The sequence below is a fragment of the Liolophura sinensis genome, chromosome 7 (assembly GCF_032854445.1).
Source record: "Liolophura sinensis isolate JHLJ2023 chromosome 7, CUHK_Ljap_v2, whole genome shotgun sequence".
NCBI classification, from domain to species: domain Eukaryota; kingdom Metazoa; phylum Mollusca; class Polyplacophora; order Chitonida; family Chitonidae; genus Liolophura; species Liolophura sinensis.
Genome location: NC_088301.1, coordinates 45,750,441 through 45,774,713, shown reverse-complemented (window position 1 = coordinate 45,774,713; position 24,273 = coordinate 45,750,441). Strand labels below are relative to the sequence as shown.

At 37.3% G+C, this 24,273-nt stretch overlaps 1 protein-coding gene across 3 annotated transcripts in view; it reads right to left on the bottom strand.

Moving 5' to 3' along the window:
- Positions 1–5,364: 5,364 nt before the first annotated feature.
- Positions 5,365–24,273, bottom strand: part of LOC135469657 (protein kinase C delta type-like) — a 42,698-nt gene continuing 23,789 nt past the window's right edge. For 2 of the 3 annotated variants that reach the window (XM_064748200.1, XM_064748201.1), the window contains 17 exons: positions 22,674–22,906; positions 21,994–22,190; positions 19,132–19,192; positions 18,220–18,255; positions 16,688–16,856; positions 16,358–16,389; positions 15,900–15,985; positions 15,481–15,610; positions 14,836–14,996; positions 14,229–14,396; positions 13,392–13,565; positions 12,495–12,586; positions 11,528–11,590; positions 11,118–11,256; positions 9,858–10,046; positions 9,160–9,300; positions 5,365–8,630 (listed from right to left, as the gene is read on the bottom strand). In XM_064748200.1, coding sequence (XP_064604270.1) covers positions 8,490–8,630; positions 9,160–9,300; positions 9,858–10,046; positions 11,118–11,256; positions 11,528–11,590; positions 12,495–12,586; positions 13,392–13,565; positions 14,229–14,396; positions 14,836–14,996; positions 15,481–15,610; positions 15,900–15,985; positions 16,358–16,389; positions 16,688–16,856; positions 18,220–18,255; positions 19,132–19,192; positions 21,994–22,190; positions 22,674–22,803 — 2,109 coding nt within the window. In that variant the 5' untranslated portion in view covers positions 22,804–22,906 and the 3' untranslated portion in view covers positions 5,365–8,489. The remainder of the gene's footprint in view (positions 8,631–9,159; positions 9,301–9,857; positions 10,047–11,117; positions 11,257–11,527; positions 11,591–12,494; positions 12,587–13,391; positions 13,566–14,228; positions 14,397–14,835; positions 14,997–15,480; positions 15,611–15,899; positions 15,986–16,357; positions 16,390–16,687; positions 16,857–18,219; positions 18,256–19,131; positions 19,193–21,993; positions 22,191–22,673; positions 22,907–24,273) is intronic. The other variant, XM_064748202.1, reaches the window with a different exon arrangement.

Genomic DNA, 24,273 nt, shown 5'->3' with positions numbered 1-24,273 from the left:
ACACACATATATATATATATATATGTGTGTGTGTGTGTGTGTGTGTGTGTGTGTGTGTGTGTGTGTGTGTGTTTGTATATATATATATATATATATATATATATATATATATATATATATATATATATATATATATATATATATATATATATATATATATATATATATGTATGAACAAGTCGTGTTGAAGCCATACCCTCCGTCAAGGTCATCATGGTTATATATACCTAGATATTTGATATCAAATGGCCTGTCGATAATGCGCCTATGACAACGGACCCTCGAGTCTAAAGCAGGTCGATTCCTACCAGTACTATGAGAAAAATGGTGTGCAAGTCAACTTATACAGAGCGCATTGTGTGCCCTCAAGTCTGTTTACTCGGTAACCTAGGGCACCGTTGGAAACACACCAAGGCAAAGCTTAGGCTCCCACTTGGAATACATGTACAAAACATTTAAACGCTGTATATATGGAAGACAAGGCCAACGCAGGTAGTAAATAGAGAACATGTATGCCATGGTAAATACGCTTAATGTAGCATTGAGACAGCTTTGTAAGACAGGCCCCTGACATCATACCACATTTCTTGACGTCCATAACATCTTTGACATCCCACACATCTCACAACGTCCAACGAAATCCATGATCCTCGTTGCATCCTTGGAATCCCACATCCATAATGTCTTTTTACATCCGACGTCCGATTACATCCCCGACGCCCAATCATATCTCATAACAAGCCATCATCATTGCTAACGTCTCATCACATCCCTGGCGCCCTATCATGACTCCTGACAGCACATCACTTCCCTGATGTCCCATATATCTGATGCCTCATCACATCTCGTAAAGTCCCTTTATATATGACGTCTTATCACATTTCCTGACCTCCCACTATATCTGACGCCTCATCACACTTTCTGACGAGTCATCACTTCCACGATGTCTCATCATTTCCCTGACGTCCGATCACATCTCCTGATGTCCGATCACTTCCCTTACGTCTCATCACATCTTGTGACGTCCGATCACTATCCTGACGTCTCATCACATCCTGTGACGTCCGATCACTATCCTGACGTCTCATCACATCCCTTACATCTCATCACATCTCGTGACGTCCGATCACTATCCTGACGTCTCATCCCATCTCGTGACGTCCGATCACTATCCTGACGTCTCATCACATCTCGTGACCTCCGATCACTATCCTGACGTCTCACCCCATCTCGTGACGTCCGATCACTATCCTGACGTTTCATCACATCCCTAACATCTCCTCACTTCTCGTGACGTCCGATCACTATCCCGACGTCTCATCCCATCTCGTGACGTCCGATCACTATCCTGACGTCTCATCCCATCTCGTGACGTCCGATCACTATCCTGGCGTCTAATCACATCCCTAACATCTCCTCACTTCTCGTGACGTCCGATCACTATCCCGACGTCTCATCCCATCTCGTGACGTCCGATCCCATCTCGTGACGTCCGATCACTATCCCGACGTCTCATCCCATCTCGTGACGTCCGATCACTATCCTGACGTCTCATATTATCTCGTGACATCCGATCACTATCCCGACGCCTCATCACATCTCTAATATCTCATCACTTCTCGCGACGTCCGATCACTATCCCGACGTCTCATCCCATCTCGTAACGTCCGATCACTATCCCGACGTCTCATCACTTCTCGTGACGTCCGATCACTATCCCGACGTCTCATCCCATCTCGTGACGTCCGATCACTATCCCGACGTCTCATCCCATCTCGTGACGTCCGATCCCATCTCGTGACGTCCGATCACTATCCCGACGTCTCATCCCATCTCATGACGTCCGATCACTATCCTGACGTCTCATAACATCCGATCACTATCCCGACGTCTCATCACATCTCTAACATCTCATCACTTCTCGCGACGTCCGATCACTATCCCGACGTCTCATCCCATTTCGTAACGTCCGATCACTATCCTGACGTCTCATAACATCTAGTGACATCCGATCACTATCCTGACGTCTCATCACATCCCTTGATGTCTCATTACAACTGACATCCCATCACCACATTCTCTAATGTCTTATTACATACCTGACGTCCAACTACGTCCCCAACGCCCAATCTTATCTCCCTTTACAATTGATAACGTCCCACCATTTCCGATTATGTCGGGCGTCTCATTACATCTCCTGACGCTCAGTCACAAGTCTTGGATTTCCATCACACCTCCTCACGTCCCACCACTTCTCTAACGTCCCATCATCCCTGACGTCTCATCGCATCTCCTGACGCCCACTCACAAGTCTTGGATTTCCTTCACATCTTCTCATGTCCTATTACATCCTTGACGTCTCATCATATTCATGACACCACATCATATCACAAGACGCCGATCACACCCCAGAGGACCAATCATAAATCATTACAAAGTATACACATGGGTTTATCAAGTGTCTACATGTACCTGTTAACTGTCATGTCACGTAATTTGTTTTGTTAATCATATTAGAACAATGGCGTAGCCACTTACTTTTCGTTTCAGTCCTGTTTCGGTGATTGTATAAGGTGGAAACCATTTACTGGTTATTATATCCTTACACCCATTATAATAGCCGTTGTTCGTAATTAGCCGTGCGCACACACTGGGGACGTCGCGTATAGTGAGAATCGATAAAACTACATGACGTGGTCGTTTGTGGTTGTGGTTTGTCGCGTCTTGTGGAAATCGGCATTTACACCTCACGGCGTTCTATCACATCCATGACGCCCAACCAGAGCTGTCATGATGTTCCCCTCCACATCAAGACGTCCCATCACAACTCATTCGAAGACGTCGAATTTGGCCAACGTCATTTGGCATGCAAGTCATGGCGGCTGAACATCTTATGTTAGTACCCTAACATGGTACAGACTTAGTGAGCGATACATTGTACAGAGTTGGGGAGCAAGCGAATCAGGGGCCTCTCACCAATGCGACCACCGTGAGTTCAACTCCAGCTTATGTTGGTTTCCTCTCCAGTGGTACGTGGGAAAACCTGCGAATGGTCGTGGGTTTCCCTCGGACTCTGCCCAGATCCTCCCTTTATAATGCTGATGGCCGCCACATATGAGAAGTTTTCTTGAGTGCAGCACGAAACACCCATCAAAAAACAAGTAAACACATGTTAGTTAGCTTCAGTTTCAAGTTGTTTGTCAAGAACTCTATAGAAATTAGAATTTACTTATTTATTTACACGAGTGGTGTTTTACGCTATACTCAAGAATATTTCACCTATGTGTCGCTGGCCAGCATTATGGTGGGAGAAAACCGGGCAGAGTAAAAATTAGACAGTTATGAAGTTTATCTCAAAGATTTATTTATTCATTTGATTGGTATTTTACGCCGTACTCAAGCATATTTCGATTATACGAAGGCAGCCAGCATTATGGTGGGAGGAAACCGGGTAGAGCCCGGGGGAAACCCACAACCATCCGCAGGTTGCTGAAAGACCACTTACGACCGGAGAGGAAGCCAGCATGAGCGGGACTTGAACTCGCAGCGACTGGATTGGTAAGAGACTTCTGGGTCGTTACGCTTAGCCAGCGCGCTAACCAACGCTAGCCATGGAGGCCCCCATATCTCAAAGATGCTGAAAGCATGTAGCCTTAATGAACATATTGAATAAGGCGCAAAGCTATAATACTTGACCGCGATAAAGTGGACAGAGCAAAATCAAGTCTATAAAATGCAATCTGATAATATGTTGATAAACTTCAGTGAGTCATGTTTGAAAGTCAGATGACAGAATGTGGCACAACACAATCACACATGTATCTTAGGATTATTGCTATATACCGGAACTCAAGTTATCAGATGTCTGGGCGGGATGACAGTTCTTGTGGAATGGTGTAAACTAATCTCCTTTCTTTTTAGATTTATGTTATTATGATCATTCCATACTCAGTTCTTACGGTCTCTAAACTTTTACTATTGAACGCTCATCCGGCGCGAAGTCACATAACACTTCGATTATCTCCCTTGGTTCTTTCTTCGGGACGTGGGCGAACGGCAAATTTGATAACAATGGCGACATTTTAAATATTGAATATTGTCAATTAATAATCACATAATGTGAAAACCCTGTTTCAACCGACAGGCAAATATGATTTGGTTTAATTTGGACATCATAAACTGATTGCTCGACTGATGTTTTACAATACACGTGGATACCATGCATATCGGTCATTATGGGTTGAGTTCCCAGAGTAAATCTACAGCATTTATATTTATAATTACAGAACATGTCCAAGTGTGTCTCAAATCAAAGTGGTCTCTAACTAACTTCACGCAAGGCTACAGGAAGCATCAAATTCCAGAGAAGAACAAATGCATGTTGAAAATTCCGCGTTCAACGGTTGGTATTGAACCCGCTTCTCATATGACCTAGCCATTCGTTGGCAAGCACCTTAAACACGACCTGCTCCAGGTAACATAAACTGCAAATATATATGCTTAAGAGAGTTGCAGATCATCTCTACAGCTCGGTCCAGTTTCACTAATATCAATTCTCAAGTTCGCTAAAGTCGGTGGTGTTTGCCAACTAGGTCCAATACCAGTATATGGAGTGCCACTTAAAAACGACTAGAAATACTTAATTATGGTAAAAACTCGTTTGTTAACCTTGCCACATTAAAACAAAACAAGGACAAAAAAAAAACAAGAGCTGCAGCACGTAATTCCAAGGTGTGATCATCCTTAGTCACGTGTTACTGGTCACGGTTACACCAGGAAAAACTGGTGGTTGAGGCCGGCGCGGTTTAATCCGTGTAAACGTAAATTCGCAATTGCCCATTCAGGCGCACACTAATTTCCCATGCTACAGTTGCAAGTTCAAGGCCCCTGTATAGGTATATTAAACGTTAGCTCTAATGAGCATTCATAAATTGGTGAACTGAACTGGGTCGGCTCAAAAGCTGGCCTATTTCAGTCCGGCCAATCTACGCTAGTATTACCGCGACTAGTTGGGAATCCCACATATTGTGTTTCTTTTAATTTTTAAATGTGTAAAGTGTCACTAGATTTCCTACCTTTTAAGGTGTAAAGGGGGGCTAGGAGTGTTGTATTTAGCTTGCTTTAAGCTTAATGTTCTCCTCAACGATATTTAGATATTATCCCAAGGGTTTCTAGGGCTTGTATCAGGCTGCGATGTCACCATGTCGACCTTTTCTTTGAGCTGCCTGACTGGAAATCCATGTCGAAGACACCAATCATACACACTAAACAGTCTCTGAATACTAGCACCCTGCTGAGCAGCGCTAGGTCTATTTGTCAATCACCAACCCTTCGCTTTACCTACAGACTGTCGTTCTGGGGGTCTCTGACCTTTACGACGATAGTAATGATGATACACATCTTGGTATGTGTTATTATTTACAACATTCCATTGCCACAGAAAACACTCGTTGTGCAATGCCATTTTATATTGAAAACATTAGTAACATATATCATTAACAACAGTGAATGCTATAGGCACGAGGCGAATTTACATGTATATGCAGGCACAGACTTGGCAATAACGCGAGTGTTATTGGTTAACAGAGTAAGATCACAAGATTGAAAGGCACAGGAGCATATAACTCATACATGGGTTAATTTGTTACATGTACTATAATATAATAAAGATTATTCCATTATATGTCCATGCAAGATGAAAGGTTTTATCCTTTTGGTATGAAACATTTATGGAGTATGTCACATATTTCATCACATAGTAAAAAGACCTCTGTGTTGAATTGAGAAAAGATATAACATATTTAAAAACATGCATTATGCTGACAGGCATATCACATCTGCACGCTAACGAGCAGACTTAAAAAACAGCCCTTTCTAGTGAATATTATCAAAAATGTTCTGAAATGTAGAAAAGCTAAAAAATTTAGAAAATACATGTATACATTAATTTTCAGAATTTATAAATTCATTCCACCACAGTCAAAAGGGAACATATTCGGAAGTAAAACATCAGTAGTAATAGACTAATAGACCAGGCTTAAAAACATTCCAACACATCAGATCATACAAAGTGAACTACATGTATACATTATCAAAAGAAAGTACAATCCATTACACAATTACAACGAACACATCTGTTCTATGGGTCTTATTGGACTTGCTGATCAATATCAAGTCTTTACCTGGTGGACAGGGGAGAGAAATTGCTTTTTGTTAGATTGGATCTTGTGAACACAGTTAAAGAGATTTATTATGTCTGTTTTTATTCTTTTTATTTTTTTGAGAGCCAAATATCATGCACATAATTCCCATAAAAAGTGCATTTTTAAAGGTCTTCAAAAAGGCAAATAAAGGTCTTCAAAATATTACTTTTCATGCTAAAATTTACCTCCCGGACAAAATCTACTTGTTAAAATCTATTAAGTCAAATAAAAAAAATGTTAAATGTCGATAACAGATTAATAAAAGACAAATTTTGAAAGAACATTTACATGTATACACAATCCAAAATAGGATACTTCATCATTTGCATCAGTCCCGATCAAGCCGAATTTATGATAGTTGTAGAATTGAGATGAGATACACATAATTACAAAAACTGACCAAAACAGAAAGCAAAAAAAATCTTAAGTACGGGCTTAAACAGCAATCAAAAACTAATTTTATAAATTATTTTGTAGTTTGACTAAGTAAGTTTTATACACTTCCCGTCACGATAATTTTAATCGAAATACAATGTCTATAAGCGATATTTGGTAAATTTCAATTACATTCATATATTCTTAACAGAATTTTATGTGACAAACATCTTCTGAATGATACTAGGGCACGTACAGAACACAGGTTACACATCTTTCAACTCACAACATTCAATATCCATGTACATATACATTTTGATTTTTGTTTGCTTAATCATTATCTTCAGGCTTTAGCCAAAAAAATTTTAAAATCCAAAGCAACCACCCTCTCTACCCACCAAAGTGTTTTTTAAAGATTTAGATAACTAACATTTACGGTCCTGTGGGGATAGTGGAAACAGAAACTCTGAGGAGCAAAACTATACAACTCGATAGCCAATTCAGTATTTGCAAATGTAACATTCACTTTTGTACATATAGATAAACACGTACTTTTATATACCAGTAACAAATTATAAATCTAATAAACTTAAATAATACATTAGTTCCTGAAATATGCTTCCTTAACATCATTAGAACACTGTTCTAATAATGGGTATAGGCATATACACATATACATCTTTATGTACTCCCAAAACTTTTAATGAAACTCTTGGGAAAATGAATCAGACACATAAATCAAATGTTAACATTGTGAAATTCAGGGCTTCCACTGATTACCAGACAAAATACAGAACTAAATATAGAATGCTTATCAGAGAAATACAGGACAAGTATAGGACATAAAGACCGAATAAGGACACATTTAAAGTACTCAGGCTGAAGGAATATCATAAATTTGAGTGACTGAAGTCATGGAACTACCACACATATCTCTGCCCAACAGACAAGGGTTCAAGACCCTGGAAACCCTGTTTACATACACAACTTTAAAGAAATCTCAAATTATACTACGCCTGGATAAACTGAATCTTTGTCCTTTACATATTGCATGTCCCGAATTACTATTCCAGCCCTACAGAGGACTGTTTAATGTTTCACAATGGTACTATGTCAGCCTAAAAGACGAGGCCAAGTTTTATGACCTTTCTGGTGACTGAAGCCTTAACTTTTTCAGGTGCAAGCATCAGAACTACACATACTGATATTTATCTAAACCCAAAAGCCAAAGAGTCCAAAGGCTGCATAAAGGCCCTGAAAAAAGCACCAATAATTCAGTTGGCCACTTTACTGCATATTTGTCCTTTCCTTAGGAAAATATAGGAGAGAGCTAAAAATGTAGGACATATATAGGGCACAGTTGAAGCCCTGAAGACTTTAATAACTAAATTTATGAAAAGTTAAAACTACTACTGACTGAATATGATAAATATAACAAGACAGCCAATGGGAGATATCCGTAAATGTACCCTAATTCTTCAGCCTTTTCAACCACCAATGTGACCAATATTTTGAAAAGTATGAGTTGTAGAGAAATAATCTGCACAGTTTTATGAACACTATATATATTATAGTGGTTGAAAAGGTTGAAAATTTACACTATACCAACAGTACATGTACATGTCTTCTGATTATGAAGGTGCAACTCTTAAGAACCATTCAGTGATGACAAAATTATGCGAATAATAATTAAATATACAACTGAAGGTGGAAAATATGGGCTTAAATACTATACATGTGTATCATAAGGAGTGATTAGACTTTGTTTATAACATTCTTGCACTTAGAGAAGAGAAATCCTACATTAAATGGTACAATGGTGATCATAAAGTTCATAAAGCTTAGACCATGGGGATTCAGCAAAAAGCAGGACATTTCTGTTGACCAGCCCTGCCCCTGCCTTTCTCACGCTCACATGGTTGGGTTGGTAAAGCTGAAACCCTTAAACACTGATTGGTTCATTGTTTTCAGGTAGTCTTTGTCAGAATGGCTAAGCTGAGGCTTCTCCATTGTAAAGTCCTTGTCAAAGTTAGACACATCACTTGGTGATTTCTACAACAGAATTGAAGTATCATTAACACAGGCCAAAGATTGATCATAACATAACAAAGGTCTATTATGTGTATGATACTACCTTAATATTCATATAAATGTAAGATTCTTTGAAGTAGCCATTTATCTCATTGCTGTGATGCAGGGTTTACAACAGTAACCAATTGTTATATTGGAAATAAAAATTACAGGCTCAAAGTATTCATTCCTACAAAATTATATTACCTTTAACCCTGAAAATAGGCAAATATAGGAAATGGTTCAGGCAATTTAATAAAGGAGGGCTTATGGTGAAATTAAGACGACATGATTTGCTAGAGGAAAGTCATGAAAAATTAATTTATGACGTATTGTAAAAGTGGGACCTGCATGTCCTCTATGATGTACAACAGGATACGTTTATGGAGTCGGCATTAACATAAAATCTTTGAATTCAGAGTGTAGTTTCTGCAACATTAATGGACAAACAAGGAAAGTATGATGCCATATTAAAATGGATATATCGGCCACAGCGGCAGAAAAGACTTACCACCCGTGGCTTGAAGGGAGGATCCACTTCCCTGTTCTCCAATTTGTCCCAATCCACTTTGGCAAAGAAAGCATGTGACCGGATTGGCCCAGCAGGGCAATTAGGCATACCTAACCTCTCAGTGGGATTTCGCTCAAACAACTACAACCAGATACTTCAAATATTAACAAGCATATTTCTCCTGAAGTATCACATTAAAGTGATGAATAACAGCGAAACAACAGTGAAGCCACAGAACAATTCATCTTCTGCAGAAAAAAGGAGAGAAATCCGTGAATCATCAATCACCTACAGGTGTATATTGAGGCAATGATTTACTTATTTACCTGATTGGTGTTTTATGCCGTACTCAAGACTATTTCGCTTATGCGACAACGGCCAGCATTATGGTGGGAGAAAACCGAGAAGAGACCGGGGGATACCCACCACGATATTGGGGCAATGCAAGTAATCATTATCAGTGTGTGTGTGTTGTCACTCATCCTGTAGGCAGGTATGTGGACAAAACTGGGGAAAACACTACTAATGGCATGCTTTTCAAGAGTGATTTTTGAAAGCACAAACTATTAAATCAAGATTGCTCAACTTTCAATATTATTTTACATGTTACTTGTTTATAACTTAAAACCAGTAGAAAGCATGAAAAAAGTTCTTCTATACACTGAAGAGAAGAATCCAAGTGTGAATGGTGTCCTTACCAGACTAAGACATGAAGCAGCTTCCCGAGATAATGACCGTGGGTACTGAGGTGTTTGGTGAAGGATAGACTGGAACAGGTCATCCTCATCATCTCCGTGAAACGGTGACTGTCCAATCAGCATCTCGTATAGCAATACCCCAAATGACCACCAGTCCACAGAGTGGTTATACTTTGCGTTACGTAAAATCTGAAAGAAGACAAAACAAGCATCATAGAGATTTACCACACCTCATCACAATAACTGGAATTATTAATATTTTTATCTAAGTAAATGTATCACAAGTGATGATCTACATAATAATATTACATAAATTATATAAATTACAAACAATTAAATCAGTATGTTTAGAGGCATATATTTAATCATATTCATATCAATCAAATATATGGAAATTGATATTTAAACATGTTTGGATGGAAACGGCACCTCTATCACATTATTTGGACTGTTAGGAGAAATGCCACCATTGTACACATAGTGTATTGATAATGCATAAACTTATATTGGCTAACAAGGCTACCAAACGGCCTCATCTGCAGGAAACGCATGAATGCAAAACTTCAGCTCAATACATATGAAAGTACTGAAGTCAGGAATTTGGTAATTTTCTGTAATAAGTATGCAAACTTCAGCCCAAAATATGCAATACTTTTTGAGATACCACCCTTAACATTTACTTTACGCTGATTTTAATACACAAAACACTAAGTCATGAAATCTGCAATGTATGGTATTTAAAATGCACACAGCACATCAATGATGGAACATCCCTTCGTGTTATTGTGCAAAACAGTCAAAATTATCTTCAATCTGTTTGTAAAATTTTCCCAATTTGACCGGTGATGCATTTGCACATCTGTATCAACAGGGTAATCCTTGCTACAGTGTGTTGACTTCATTACTGAAATACTGTGTGCAAAATTCTACAACAACTGTGCAAATATCTTGGTAAATGTTCAACAGAGTTTTAGGGGGAACTTACTTTTGATGCACTCTTTATCTGTACAGAGTATCAACACTGAATCTTTTTTGTCTGCTGGCATGAGCACAGATGTCAGGGTGACGCAACTCAAGATTTAGACAAATAGCTTACTGTGCTATGTATAAAGATAGTGTATTATTATATAGCTATAAATGTGGTCTGATGACATCAGTCGGATGGTACCAAACAAACATCCTGTCCAATACGCATTCTCAACACAACTTGGACTTGTACAATACCGCACCATAATGTACAAAACACTTCAGTTGTCTTACCTCTGGAGCTATATAATCTGGAGTACCGCAAAAGGTTGTTGCTTTATTCTCTCCGTATATGTTTTCTTTGCACATCCCAAAATCTGCTATCTTTATGTGTCCATCCTTGTCCAATAAAACATTGTCTAACTTCAAATCTCTGCAAGGAAAAAATGTTTATATTTACACCAACATTAAATTTAAGGCCCTACTAAATGACTTCATATGATCCACACACTCGTCCTGCAAATATGACCACGAAATGTTCTAGAATTGTGATACAGTGGCATTATGTTTACTGTGCTCTGCTCCCAGCTTTAGTATTTTTATCTTCAAAGGTATTTCAATGGGTAATTGCAGACATTTATTCTTACAAAATGTGTGAACATGTAAACAGTCAGAACAATTTCTTTAAGAGAAGAGGCAAATACCTGTAAATTATTCCTTTAGAATGAAGGAATTGAAGGCCCAATAAAATCTCAGATGCATAAAACCTGAAAATAAGGAGAGAGGAAATATATGTGTATAAAAAGTATTGAGGTATGTTGCAGCTACAGAACGATGGCACAATAAATTGGCTAGAAACCTACAACCGATTTTGCTTTTCAACTCAGTATCAGTCAACATAATTTAAATAATGCAAGACCACCACATGCCCAACAGACACATCTACATAAAAACCATATCAGTCAGTGGCTGAAAGGTTACATACATATATATACAGATTCAGACAAACTCAAAGGTCACTGTCCAAAACATTTCAATCCAGCTCTTAACAGGGAAAAAAAAAAAAAAAAAAATTAAAAAATGGTTTTAACAAAATTTTTTTAAAAAATTCTGTGAGTTGTCTCCCCTCTTTACCTAAACCTAGAAATGTAAATGTTACATTTCAGTCGTGTTTGTAGAAAAACAAGGCAGTATCTTTCTTCCAGCACTATTAGATTTACTAGTGTCCTTTTTTCTGCAATGGACTCTTGAACAATGCGCAACAATTTCCCCTTGATACAAGTACATGTAAGTATATCTTCTACATGCTGAACCACAGTTTCGTCAACTAATATTTCTCGTTTCGTAATAATCACCCCAAGCTTGTGCCAGATTTCACATCATTTTATGAACTACACAGTTATTCAGTGACAGAATACTGACATATATGACTCTATATAGTTTTTAATCTTATTACTGTGTAACAAAGTTATCTCGCTGAAAACACGTTAATTAAATGCAGAAGGCTGAGTTATCAATAAAAAGATATATCAACCAAGGGAGATAACCTAGTTAACAGCAGTACACACTGTATGGTCCACAACACAAAAAGTCACTACCCAAAGAACCGAGTAATTGTATGATAAGGGATATATATTTGATATTTATGGAGCAGTTTATTAGCAGACTCACGTTGCACGCTTCAGGTCAAACATTCCGGCTGTCTGTATGTGAAACATCAGATCTCCACCATTCAGGTACTCCATCACAAAGAACAAATGACTCTGAAGGGACATAAGTCAGTTAAGTCACTATAATGATTTCACATTTGCAACTCAGCACTGATTGATATGGATAAAATTCACTGTCAAAATATTTTTTCTCTTGAGCTGTCTCACGAAGACACCCAAAAAAGGTTATTTTTTAGAAGATGTCTGCTGACAAACCAATAATCACTCTTAACAATCATCTATCTTTTCACTTCAATGGGTGTGAAAAACTGATGCAGGTATATTAATGGGCAAGCGGCAAAGGATATTTTTTAGTCCTTTTAGGTGGCGCTAGTGTGAAGCAGAATCTCGAGCCAGTCTTACATCAATGCTTGATTGTACAAAATGTTACAATGTTACAATATGCTTGTTTCTGGTGTTTCTTTAATGTGGTGTTACTATGATGACCTACATGCAGGAAATAGACGTTTGCTGGGAGTTTGATAAGAGTTTGCAAAAGAGTCGCCAAAGCTAACAGTACTTAAGAACCTCAAACTACACCTGTCAGGGCAGAATGAACTATCAAAGCAAGGAATAAAACAGGTGTACTGTCAACAATGTTTATTATGCATCCACCATGAAAAACAGTAAATATAAACAAAATGTATGTTGTCCCAATACAAATTTATGATGAATCTGTGAAGTTTTAACATAGATATCACGCAGAAACAAATTTAAAGGCAAAAACACACAGACAAACAGACCGAGACAAAATGCATTCCCAGGCGGTGCATCTTAACAATTCCAACAGCAAATATGTGTGAAGTTTGAAGCGACTGAAGACTTCTTTGAAGTATTAGGATTAGTGTAAACTACTTACCAGTGACTGGAAGGTGCTGTGGAGGTGGGTGAGGTATGGATGCTTACAGCCCAGTGCTAACACTCGCTTCTCTATCATTGTACACTCAACGTCATCATCCTCCAGAACTACATCCTTCTTCAGGGCTTTGATGGCAAAATACTTCCCATGTCCTTTGAGTTCCGCTAACATAACCTGCGCAACAAAATAAGACCAATCACTTTTAGATGCAAGAATTATAGATAATATATACGAAAACTATTATTACAATAGTTACATGCACAGCCAAGATGGAAACAAACATCTTGACCTACAGGCAGTCTCTGAATATTTACTTCTGTATGCTCTCAGTCCGTACTTTTCACAATTCAATATCAACACTGTAAATGACCTAAAATTTGTCCCTGACAAAGTTACTCATTTCACATGATTTTGAGAATTATATTGATCTTAGAAATGTGTTTTTTTTCTAGGTTTGTTTGAAAGATAGGATGATATCCTATTGGAAAAAACGTTTCAGTACCAGATTAAGCAGATATATTTTATGACATTTATTTATCTTTTCAATCCCACTGTTGAAGGAGAAATTTTTGATCATTTACAGTCATTTTAACCAAAACACAGCAAGAAGACAGAAGCTGGAAAAAAGGTCCATAGTGACTGATTTTAACTTACTTATTCTTTATTTTATATATATTATTTACATATTTATTTATTTATTTACTAGACATTTATTTTTCATAGCAACATAGAAACACACAAACCATAGTTTTGTAGATACAAGCTTTAAAAGCACAAATACTCATAATGATACACACAGAAGTGAAACACTTCAAATTGGGATCATAAAAACTTTACCTTTCCAAAACTTCCTTTGCCCAAAACTTTTAAGAGCACAAAGTCACTAGGACTGTATTTTCTAAGAGGAAAAGCTGGTGTGTCGTATTCTGGGGGGTTGATAGGGGCATCTGGTTTGGCCCAAATCTCCTCGTAGCATTCTGAATCATCATCATCGTCCAATAATGGCTGAAACAGAAAAACCCACAAATAGTAAGCAGAGCCTCCCCAGAAAATATCATCAGAGGTTTGTCATCAGAGGACATTATTAGCTTTTATTTTTTAACAATTTTAACAATTCATATTCTCACTTGCTTTACATTTTCATCAAAATCCAGAGTTCTTAGCAGTCAGATGACATGTCTTTTATTTCACCAGTGAATACAAAAAAAAACAAAAAAACAAAAAAAAAAAACATAGTGATAGTACAAACACAAACTTAGTGTGAAAAGCAAAATCAAGCACTTATAAATATGTATTAATGGAGCAATGCCTCATAATGCTTGTGATATATTCTGTACTTCCATTAGCTCAGTCATGTACTGTTGGATCCAGTTTACTGTTGCTGAACATGTACAATACCAAGTACACAAGAAGACAAAAGTTGATAAAGTGAAGAACTGCTTACTGCAGATGAGGATGTGGATGACAAAGGAGGGTGTTTTGGCAGCCTTCCTGATCCTGAACTTGTCCGCACCTGCTGCAGCGCATCTGCCAGTAGCTTCTGATTTACACCACACAGGTTTGCCATGTTTTTCTCACATCTCTTGTGACAGTTGATACCACACACTACGAAAAAGTGGTGAATTATTTCATTTGTTTTTAATGCTGTGATCGCAGCAACTTTTCACTAGTGAGTAAACCTGGCTACCACCTTTTGCCAGGTAAATGTAGAATCTCCTGACATACCCTAATTCCTCAACTTTTTTCGTATTTGAAAGAGCAACTTTCAGTGCAATTTATGCACATTTTTAGCTTGATTTTGGGCGTGAAACTACACTGATTGGATTAACCAGTTTCAGGGTTTCACAAAAAGTATAATTTTATCAGTCAATACAGAATGCCTTCAAAATATGCTTGAATAAATAGTTTGTAAACACGTGAAAAGGTTAAAGAATTACACTCCCCTCACACCACTAAACATACATGTTTAACTAATATGTTTAAACTAATGTGTTTGAAAACATCCTTGTAGGTTTAGCATGCCAAATGTTTTACGAGCAGTGTGACTAATCTGAATAGCAGATGTTACAACTGTGATAAAGCAGTTTACCTTCACACTTCAGACCTTGTCTGAACAGTCCCACCAACAATGATCCGCAAAGATCACAAAATGTGGGAGACATATAGTTGTTGACCTTGAAACGGTGGGGGATGTTAATGTTAAACCGCTCAGTCAGCATCTGACAAGGGTAAAAAACATATTTCATGAAAAACCAAAGCATTAAATTACCAAAAAGAATATTGTCAAAGTGACATTATGAACTATAATATGTTGTTTTAGGAAAATTAAAAGTTGACATTACATGTACAAAATCTAACCTTGACATGTGAACCTTTGATGTTGTTGATAGAGAATGACAGGTTGGAAAACCAAAAAGGCTACTATTGCAACTTTACTTGACCTTTACACGTAAACATGTCAATGGTAATGAAATGATACCAATAATTCAATAGCTTTAAGCAGCATACCTTTGTTTCTCTACTGTCTTTGGCACTGCCTGGACATTTTCCGAGAATCTTATCATGGCACCGTTTGTGTACTGCACAACTACACACTGAAAAACAAGTGCTGGGATGTAAGAATGGGGCAATCAACTATTTTAGATGACAAATCCCAAAATTTAATGAAGATTGTAGTGGGTCTTTTTCCACAAAAAAATTTGTTGACAGGAAAAAGAGAAGAGAAATTTGGATTCCTTTTCCACGGGAATCTATTTATTTTTGGACAGTGGCTATGATTTCCCCAAAGTGTTTTTACTCCAATTCACACACTGTGATAAAATTTCTCTTTTAAGTATTTATCACATGAAAACCTTCAGTGAGTAGGAAAAGCATACCATGTGCCATTGCCCCTTTTTACAATACTGATATCTGTACAATTCACAAATTACAGAAAAAGTTACAGGCATATGTGGGAGCGTACTTACACTTGCAACAGTAGCCTTGTTTGTTTAAACCCCTGGAACAAAACATAGCATCAATGTTAAAGAGGTAAATTAAAAAACATACATGCATACATATTACCAGGCTTTGAAACTATGAAGAACTGACACATTCTTAGGAGACAAAAGTTAATCATTAACTCCATCCCTAACTACAAAAACTTACACTATTTACTCTATGGTTAAATCCTAAACCCAATTTAATGTCTCCTTCAATAGCATAGGTAAAACAAGAAAATGTACATTTAAAGCCACACATATATAATAAAACTGAAACATTTCATGTGACCCATTGTTAAACACTCGGTATCTCACCAGATAAATTCAGTGCAGATTGAACAGAAGGTTGGCTGCCTGAAGAACTTTGCTATGAATTCATGTCCATTAACTTCATGGACTCTCTGTTGTTTCATGGCTCCTCTCCTCCTCCTTATACCACCCTTGGGTTCCTGATCTCGAACACTTGCATTTTCCCGCAGTTGCTCTAACAGAAACATGCAAAACAATATTGAAAAAGTGATTTTTACAGATATCCTTTGAGCTCAAAGTGTATCGTAATTTTGTGTACATTTTCAAATCTCTTAAACTAAGATTACAAGGAACATGTCCAAGGAATTTTGTGACTTTATTAGAAATTTAATTGAGTTCTTTATTCACAGGACTTGTATTTTACAGACACCCATTAAACTCAGTCTGTTTGGTAAATTTTTGTACATTGTGAAATACCCTGACACCATGGAAAAAAGAACCTGTACAAGGAATTATGTGACTTTACTAGAAAACTAAATTTGTCTTTTATTCGCGTGATTTTGACAGACTGACTTTGTTTAAGAGACTGTGCTACATGTAGGTATTGTTTGAATAATTGATCGACAAGAAACCAACATTAATGATATAATAAAATCGTACAGATTTTCTTCAAATTAAAAAAAAAATAAATTAAAAAACATGCAACACTATCATTTGATGTAACAGGCCAAAAGCAACATAGAAATGGATGGCTAAGCAGTTGTAGGTAGACCAAAAAACAACAAAAATTTAAAATCATTGATCTTTTCATATATGCAGGCAAAAACATAAAATCAAACAGGAAGATTTGTATAAATTGAAAAACTATTTTTTTCTGTGGGCCATAAGGTATATAGTATATTTCTGTAAAAATGTTGCCTAACATTTTCCAGCTGCAAGGAAATATGAATGATAAAAGATACAGAGAAGCTTATCAGACTGCCACTGTCTCGGCCCAAACCATAATTGTGATGAATTTCATACAGTGCAAGAAAAGGTCTTTTGTTTCTTACAATATGTCTCCACCCAAGACAGACAGATTATTTACACATTCCCTTCCCACTGGAACCTTATGTAGCAAATAATACACTAACCCTTAATTAAGTGATGCAGTGAAGCTTTGATAGGACAGAATCAATGAAACGGTTTTGGAAGCGAGGAAATACATAATATCGTATTTATTTCATTTTTGTTTAATGCGATATCAGAGTTTTTTTTAACCGTACAACAGTAGTCAGCTTTATTGGTGGAAGTAAGATGATCCCATGCTAACAGTATAGGTGATAGCAAGGAAATTATGCTAAAATAAATTGGCCCTTATGAAACTGATCAGCCCTAGTGCATGTTTTAATAAAAATGAATCAATATCTGTGACGGGGGAAAAAAAAACCATTAATACCTAGAACAACTCACACATGAACATGTACTGCATAAAGAAGTAAATCAAGAAAGAATGCCAAAATAATATACAATGCAGAGAAATAAGCGATGACATTGTCTGAACTGAAAACACCAAATGTAATCGCAGAGTATAGAACTACATGCATGTCTTCATTTACCCTTGGCAGTTTTCTTGCCTTCAAAACTGTCAGCCTCTGAAAGATTACCCAGGTAGATGTTTACCTTCATTGTCATGAGTAAATCATATTTTCTGTGTGTCACTTATATCATGAAAGATGCTTGGAAAGTTCGGAAAATCAAAAGTTTGGAAAATGCACCAATGACAAATGTAGTTCAACAAAATGTTACTGTCATTTACAAGTATGAAATAAGAACAAATCTGTTGTCAAGTGTTCACTTTCTCAGAATCGCTGACAATGGACAGTAAGACAAGAAACAATAAATTTCACAAGTTTAAGGCGAGTTATGTTTAATGAATAAAAAAAAAAAGCATTAAAGACAGCAACTAGAGAGCCAAATGAATGAATTGTGATTCATTTTGGAGTAAAAGATCCAAAATTCTGCTTAATGAAAAAATGCTGTGTTGAAATTCTTATATCAGAGGTTTGATGCAGAGCTCAGAAGCCTGCATGTCTACTGTGCATGTAGAAAAACCACACCTGTATTTGTTATCAGATTCAATGGCCTGCGCATTAGCAAATGAGATACATATACTTATATACATATACAACTACATGTGCAGTGTTGTGCATTCAGTTTTTTAGCATTTGCAGCCAAATTCACATTTTCAAAAACAAAACTGAAGTCAAACTAGAGCATACATGTAGGATACTTATTTCTTGAAGGCCAGGTCTACAAGCAAACTCATCCACATCCATGTATCTTTAATATTTATCTTCAATATTATTTGCAAATATGTTGGGTTACTTGAAAGATTCTAAAGAATGTTATCACATCATCAATTTAGAAAGCCAAATTATTTTGAATATAAATACATGTATGAAACTACTCTTATGCACGCACACTACCTTAAAACCACTGCATGTATAATTTAATAGTTGTAAACTTACCCATGTCTTCTGAGAAAAATCGTATTTGGACCTCAATGCGACCAGCTGGTTTCAAATCCAACTGAAATGTTTAATACATATTAACAATAAATGTATACATATACACTATAACTGAACAAAATATGATTCCATACAAATGCTTCACAGTTAGAAACTAAATAGCAGCAAATTGCAAACCATACATGAACATGAATGAAAAACTTACAGGCCTGTTAACATGAAGGAACCTATGTTTTTTCAGCATGTACATTTTGGCAAGAAAATTCTTCTGCAGCTGTGACCACTGTCCCCTGACTGTATAAACAACTGTCAGCAGCTACCAAGATGAGTGAAATAAAGTCTATGAGAGTAATGCTTTTAGCACAAAAACTAGATACATAATAAAAATTGTGTTTCATGTCTTCTCCCCATTTACACCAGCATTCATTGTCATTTCACTTGTAGATGAAGCCATTTGATATTTACTTTACAAGCTTTCCACATTAAACAAGTTAGCATAGCCGTTTGAATTATACCTAGCTTTGTGAACAGAAAGTGCTGAGCTGTGAGGGGGAAAAATGTTAGGACGTGACTCCACGTTTTGCCCTTGCTTCCTTGGTTTTTCTGACGCAACTGTTTTGTAGATGCGTGTGACGTGATGCAATCCCTGGGATTAACATAATCCATTGTTGGTCATGATGGATCTCCTACTACTCTGTCACAGGTATTTCTTATGTCCAGGTGTATAAACACTTACATGTATCTATTTATATACAAGTAATACTGAAGTCTTGTAAACCACATGTGTACTAGTAGCTTACAGCACAAATGGACTGAATACCTACCTAATTCCTGTAATTTTGGGGACATCTGGTGTTCTCTCTTTAGCCAATATACATGTTATTCTAACTTGAACAGAAATACATAGTTTCTCTTTTCTTGCATGTTTAGTTAATAGCTAAAGGAGAAATGTACTTTTTTGCTTTCAGCAAATGTCCTAAAATTAGAAGAATTACAATACTCTACTTCATACTTTCAGTAGCTAGGTAACATAAATGTTTAAAATGACTTGGACAGTATTTTAGTGTATATTTTATATATCTTTCCACCTTGCTTAAAGTTATTAAGGAAACTTTCATATTTTGAATTCTTTTTTCAGTAACACATTTGTATTGGTAATTCAAAGCTACACATTCTACATTGTAACTCACCCCACATATACTGTTAAAGCTTACATGAATTCCTTACACCTAACTGACATGCTTTAATTTGCAGGACATTTTGTTCAGTGATTATGGTTTATAATGCAAGCATTTACACTGCTTTCTACCCCTTTTATCAAGAGATATTAAGACTGCCCTGAGTCAGGGCACATAAACCCACAACTCCAGTTTCCTGTACTCATGCATGTGTTCATATACATAAATGCAAATGTCAAATATCAATCATGATATCTCAGATGCTGAATGAACTGTGATTAAATCTTTACAAATTTCACCATGCACAAAAGGGGATATAGGCAAGACTGAAACAGAATATTTAACCACCTGTGATTTTGTTCACCTAAGACCTCTTGACTTTAGCAATTTGTAGAGGAATTACTAATACATTTTTAATTCATGTCAACTTTATATCTCTATTAATACAATGTAACATACTGTACTAAGACTTATGTATAAGATTTTCAGGTAAACATAACAAAAATGTACACGTATGTGTCATACATGTGAATCATCCCACCATAACACACACATGTTTAAGGGTATGACCACAAATCTTGTGTACAGACTGGATAGTTCATGAGACCGAGCAGACCTAATGAAGATCAGTCTTCATAAATGAACAAACACTACTGTCATTGTTAAGTCCAAACATCGTGACATCCATCCCATAGTCATGAATGAACATGACATGGATGACATCAATGATACAAAGATGAATTATGTCACCTGTCTGTTGCACTTGCATATTCAGGCTAAAGGCTATTTGTGGGATCATTCATATGTTCACATGCCTTATTGCGATCATCTGTTGTTAGCAACACATTTCTGAACAACAATGCACATGTATGGAAAGATTTACATGTTTTATCTATTTTTTACATAAACTTTGTTGATTTCTATTTTATTACACCAGGAAGTTTTCTGAAATTCACTTAAATACGATGTTGTTGAGGATTATGAATGTAGTAAATGCGACTGGCTAGAGGAAACATCAGACATCGGCCCAAAGCTTTACAAACAAGAACTGTATTTCAGCCTTTAAATTCATTGGTCATTGGACAGATCAGCTGTGTCAACAAGAAAGGTTTACCCAAACAACCTTCTAAGAGCCCCAACAATGAGGGCCATTAGGCAAAAGGTTGAAACCTTCTACATCAATCAACCTCACTAACAGATCTCTCTGAGGGGCATGCATTACAGTCTTTATATTCTCTGCATCTGTATTCATAGTAACGCTCAAATAAAAAAGAACCGGCCCGGATAGCACAGTTGGTAGAGCGTCCGCTTCGGGACCGGTAGATCCAGGATCAATCCTTGATCGAGTCACACCTAAGACTTTAAAAGAGGAAGTTGTAACTTCCTCGCTTGGCGTTCAGCATGAAGGGGATAGTGCAACGACTGGTTGACCCGTATCAGTATAATGGCTCGGGCGGTGCGGCTTACTTGCCTTCTGTAAGTCGTCTCAGTGAAGCAGCACTAAATAAAAGAGCGGTGGAAATCCGTCCTGCAACAAGGAGGCACCCTAATGATTCCTTCGTCGTCATATGACTGAAAAATTGTTGAGTACGACGTTAAACCCCAAGCACTCACTCACTCACTCACTCAAATAAAAAGGTACAGTCTAACTGAACAAGAGTAATACACAAATGAAGATGCTCACCCATACTGTTGCCACTCCCCCATTTTGGCATTTCTCCGCCAAGACACGAGCACCAATACTGATATCTGCTATAAACTTATTTGGTCTTTCCATAACAATCATCTGGATGACTCTTCCGTCATACAGATGGGAGTCAAAGCAGGTGTTCCATTCTGGGTAGATGGTTCGTTTCTTCTGCACTAACTGCAACCCACGGCCTAAAATCCAAACACAACAAAACAATTTACTTCATGTACATTCAGGGCTAGCAAATTAGGGATCGTGGATGTACACATGCACCACCTTATAGCCAATGCACCCAAAAAAGTTTACCTGCACAGCCATTTTGTAAATGTGATTGCACAAAGTTGTGTTTTAGATTTATGGAGGTGGACTATTTTTTGAAGTCACTGACATGCATATTGAAGCAGCCCTTTTTTTTTTTCAAATGAATAATATTACTTCAATATCTGGTAAAATATGATATTCAAATTTGTTCAAGAAACAATGCAACAGCATTTTTGAAACCAACAAGTCTTGACAGTTTTGCTATCAGACAGAAAGCAACAGTGCTTATAACTAACACAGAAATTAACCTTTCAGCTATATGCAGAGAGAAGGCCAGGCCACTAGAACAGTGTACTACAGACAGTGATCTCCAGTAAGCGCACCTGTGTCTCAGCTGGAATATGCATCTTTACCTGGAGAATTGATTGCTTCCTTTACATTGACAGCGACATATGGGTCGAAGACTTCTCCAGGCGCTGTCACCATCCCTTCACCCTTCTCCACCTGAAGGAGCTTCACACGGATGAACCCAACTCCTGGCATGGTGATGCCGTTGTCCTGACCACCTTTACTCACACAGTCTGAGTCTGCAGAATCTCTCCTCCAAAGAAAAACACTTCCCTCTTGTCAGCAGCTAAAAGTACATCTGTCCAGGTACAAAGCAGAGCAGGAGTGACATCAGAATTATGATATCCTGGCATATCCTTGGTATTTATCTCGGTTATATGTTTAGAGTCACTACAATTACATGTTATTTATGATGACTATATCTATGGGAAAAGGAATCCATTACAATAAACAGGTTACATAATACCAACAAAACCTTGATTTCTGTCTCAAGGTAAACAAACATATAATCCTGCTATAGTCTTGATCGAATCAACTGAAAAATAATAAATTGCTTTAAATTTTACAAGCAATTTTACATGCAATTTTAGATCTGCACAGTTTTCTTATTTAACCAAGCCAGAGTCCCCCCCCTGGAATAACCATATTTCCATGCACATTTGACAACATTCACTCTATTCAGCATACAACGCCCATGTTCTTCTGTAGTCCACACCAGGCTAGCCAGACACCCGTCCACCCGTCCAACTGGACGGGCAATCCAGCCAAAAGGGTCAAAATTTTGAATCAACATTTTTTTGGGGGGGTTAAAAACAAAATAAATATATTCAAGATCGTTCCATCGAAACATACGTGAGGTTGTGTTGTTGTTGTTGTCTGCATTGGCGCTCGTAATCAGTGACAAAATCATCTGCAAATGACCGAGTAAGGATATGGATCCGAACTACTTTCGTCAAAATACGATATTTTAAGGTACAATAATAGTAAAGTTCGCGGGTTAATTTTGAGAAGGGCTTCAGACTCGCGCTCTGTACACAGTGCCGACCGGAAAGGATCGGGAAAACCTGAAGATTGACGATTGGGATTGCAACTGCGTAGTCCGAGAACTTTTTCTTTCACATGTGCTCATTAAATTGTCAGTTTGTGCGATCGGTTTTTACTAGTTGTAGGCATGTCGAAAGGGAAAATTACGCACTTTTTTCGGTCAAAAGAAATAGCAAATCCCAGTAACAGCAGTAGCCATGTCGATGTCAGCAGCGAGAGTGACGGCGATGAAGAAATTGTAGACGACCCACGAGACAGGAGTCCCATTAAGCGCGCGACAGGCACGGCGAGTCCCAGCCCACAGACCAGTACACTGTTTCAAAGTGTATTAACATTATATGTATGTATACTAGATTGTGAATATTTTTCTAACATGTAAGTTTTCAAAGTGTATTCATATATGTATTCAGATGACAGAAATCATGTTTGACATGCACTACTGTGTCACTGTGCCAAAAGTTAATTTCTCGACATAGATATGTGACTGATAGTACATGTATTTGAATGGTTTTTTGTTTTGTTTTGTTTTGTTTTCTGTATTTTACAAAGTTTATTTCTACCTACTGTGACTTAGCTGCTCAAATCGTATGGTGATTGGTGACACTACTCTTTTTAGTAAGT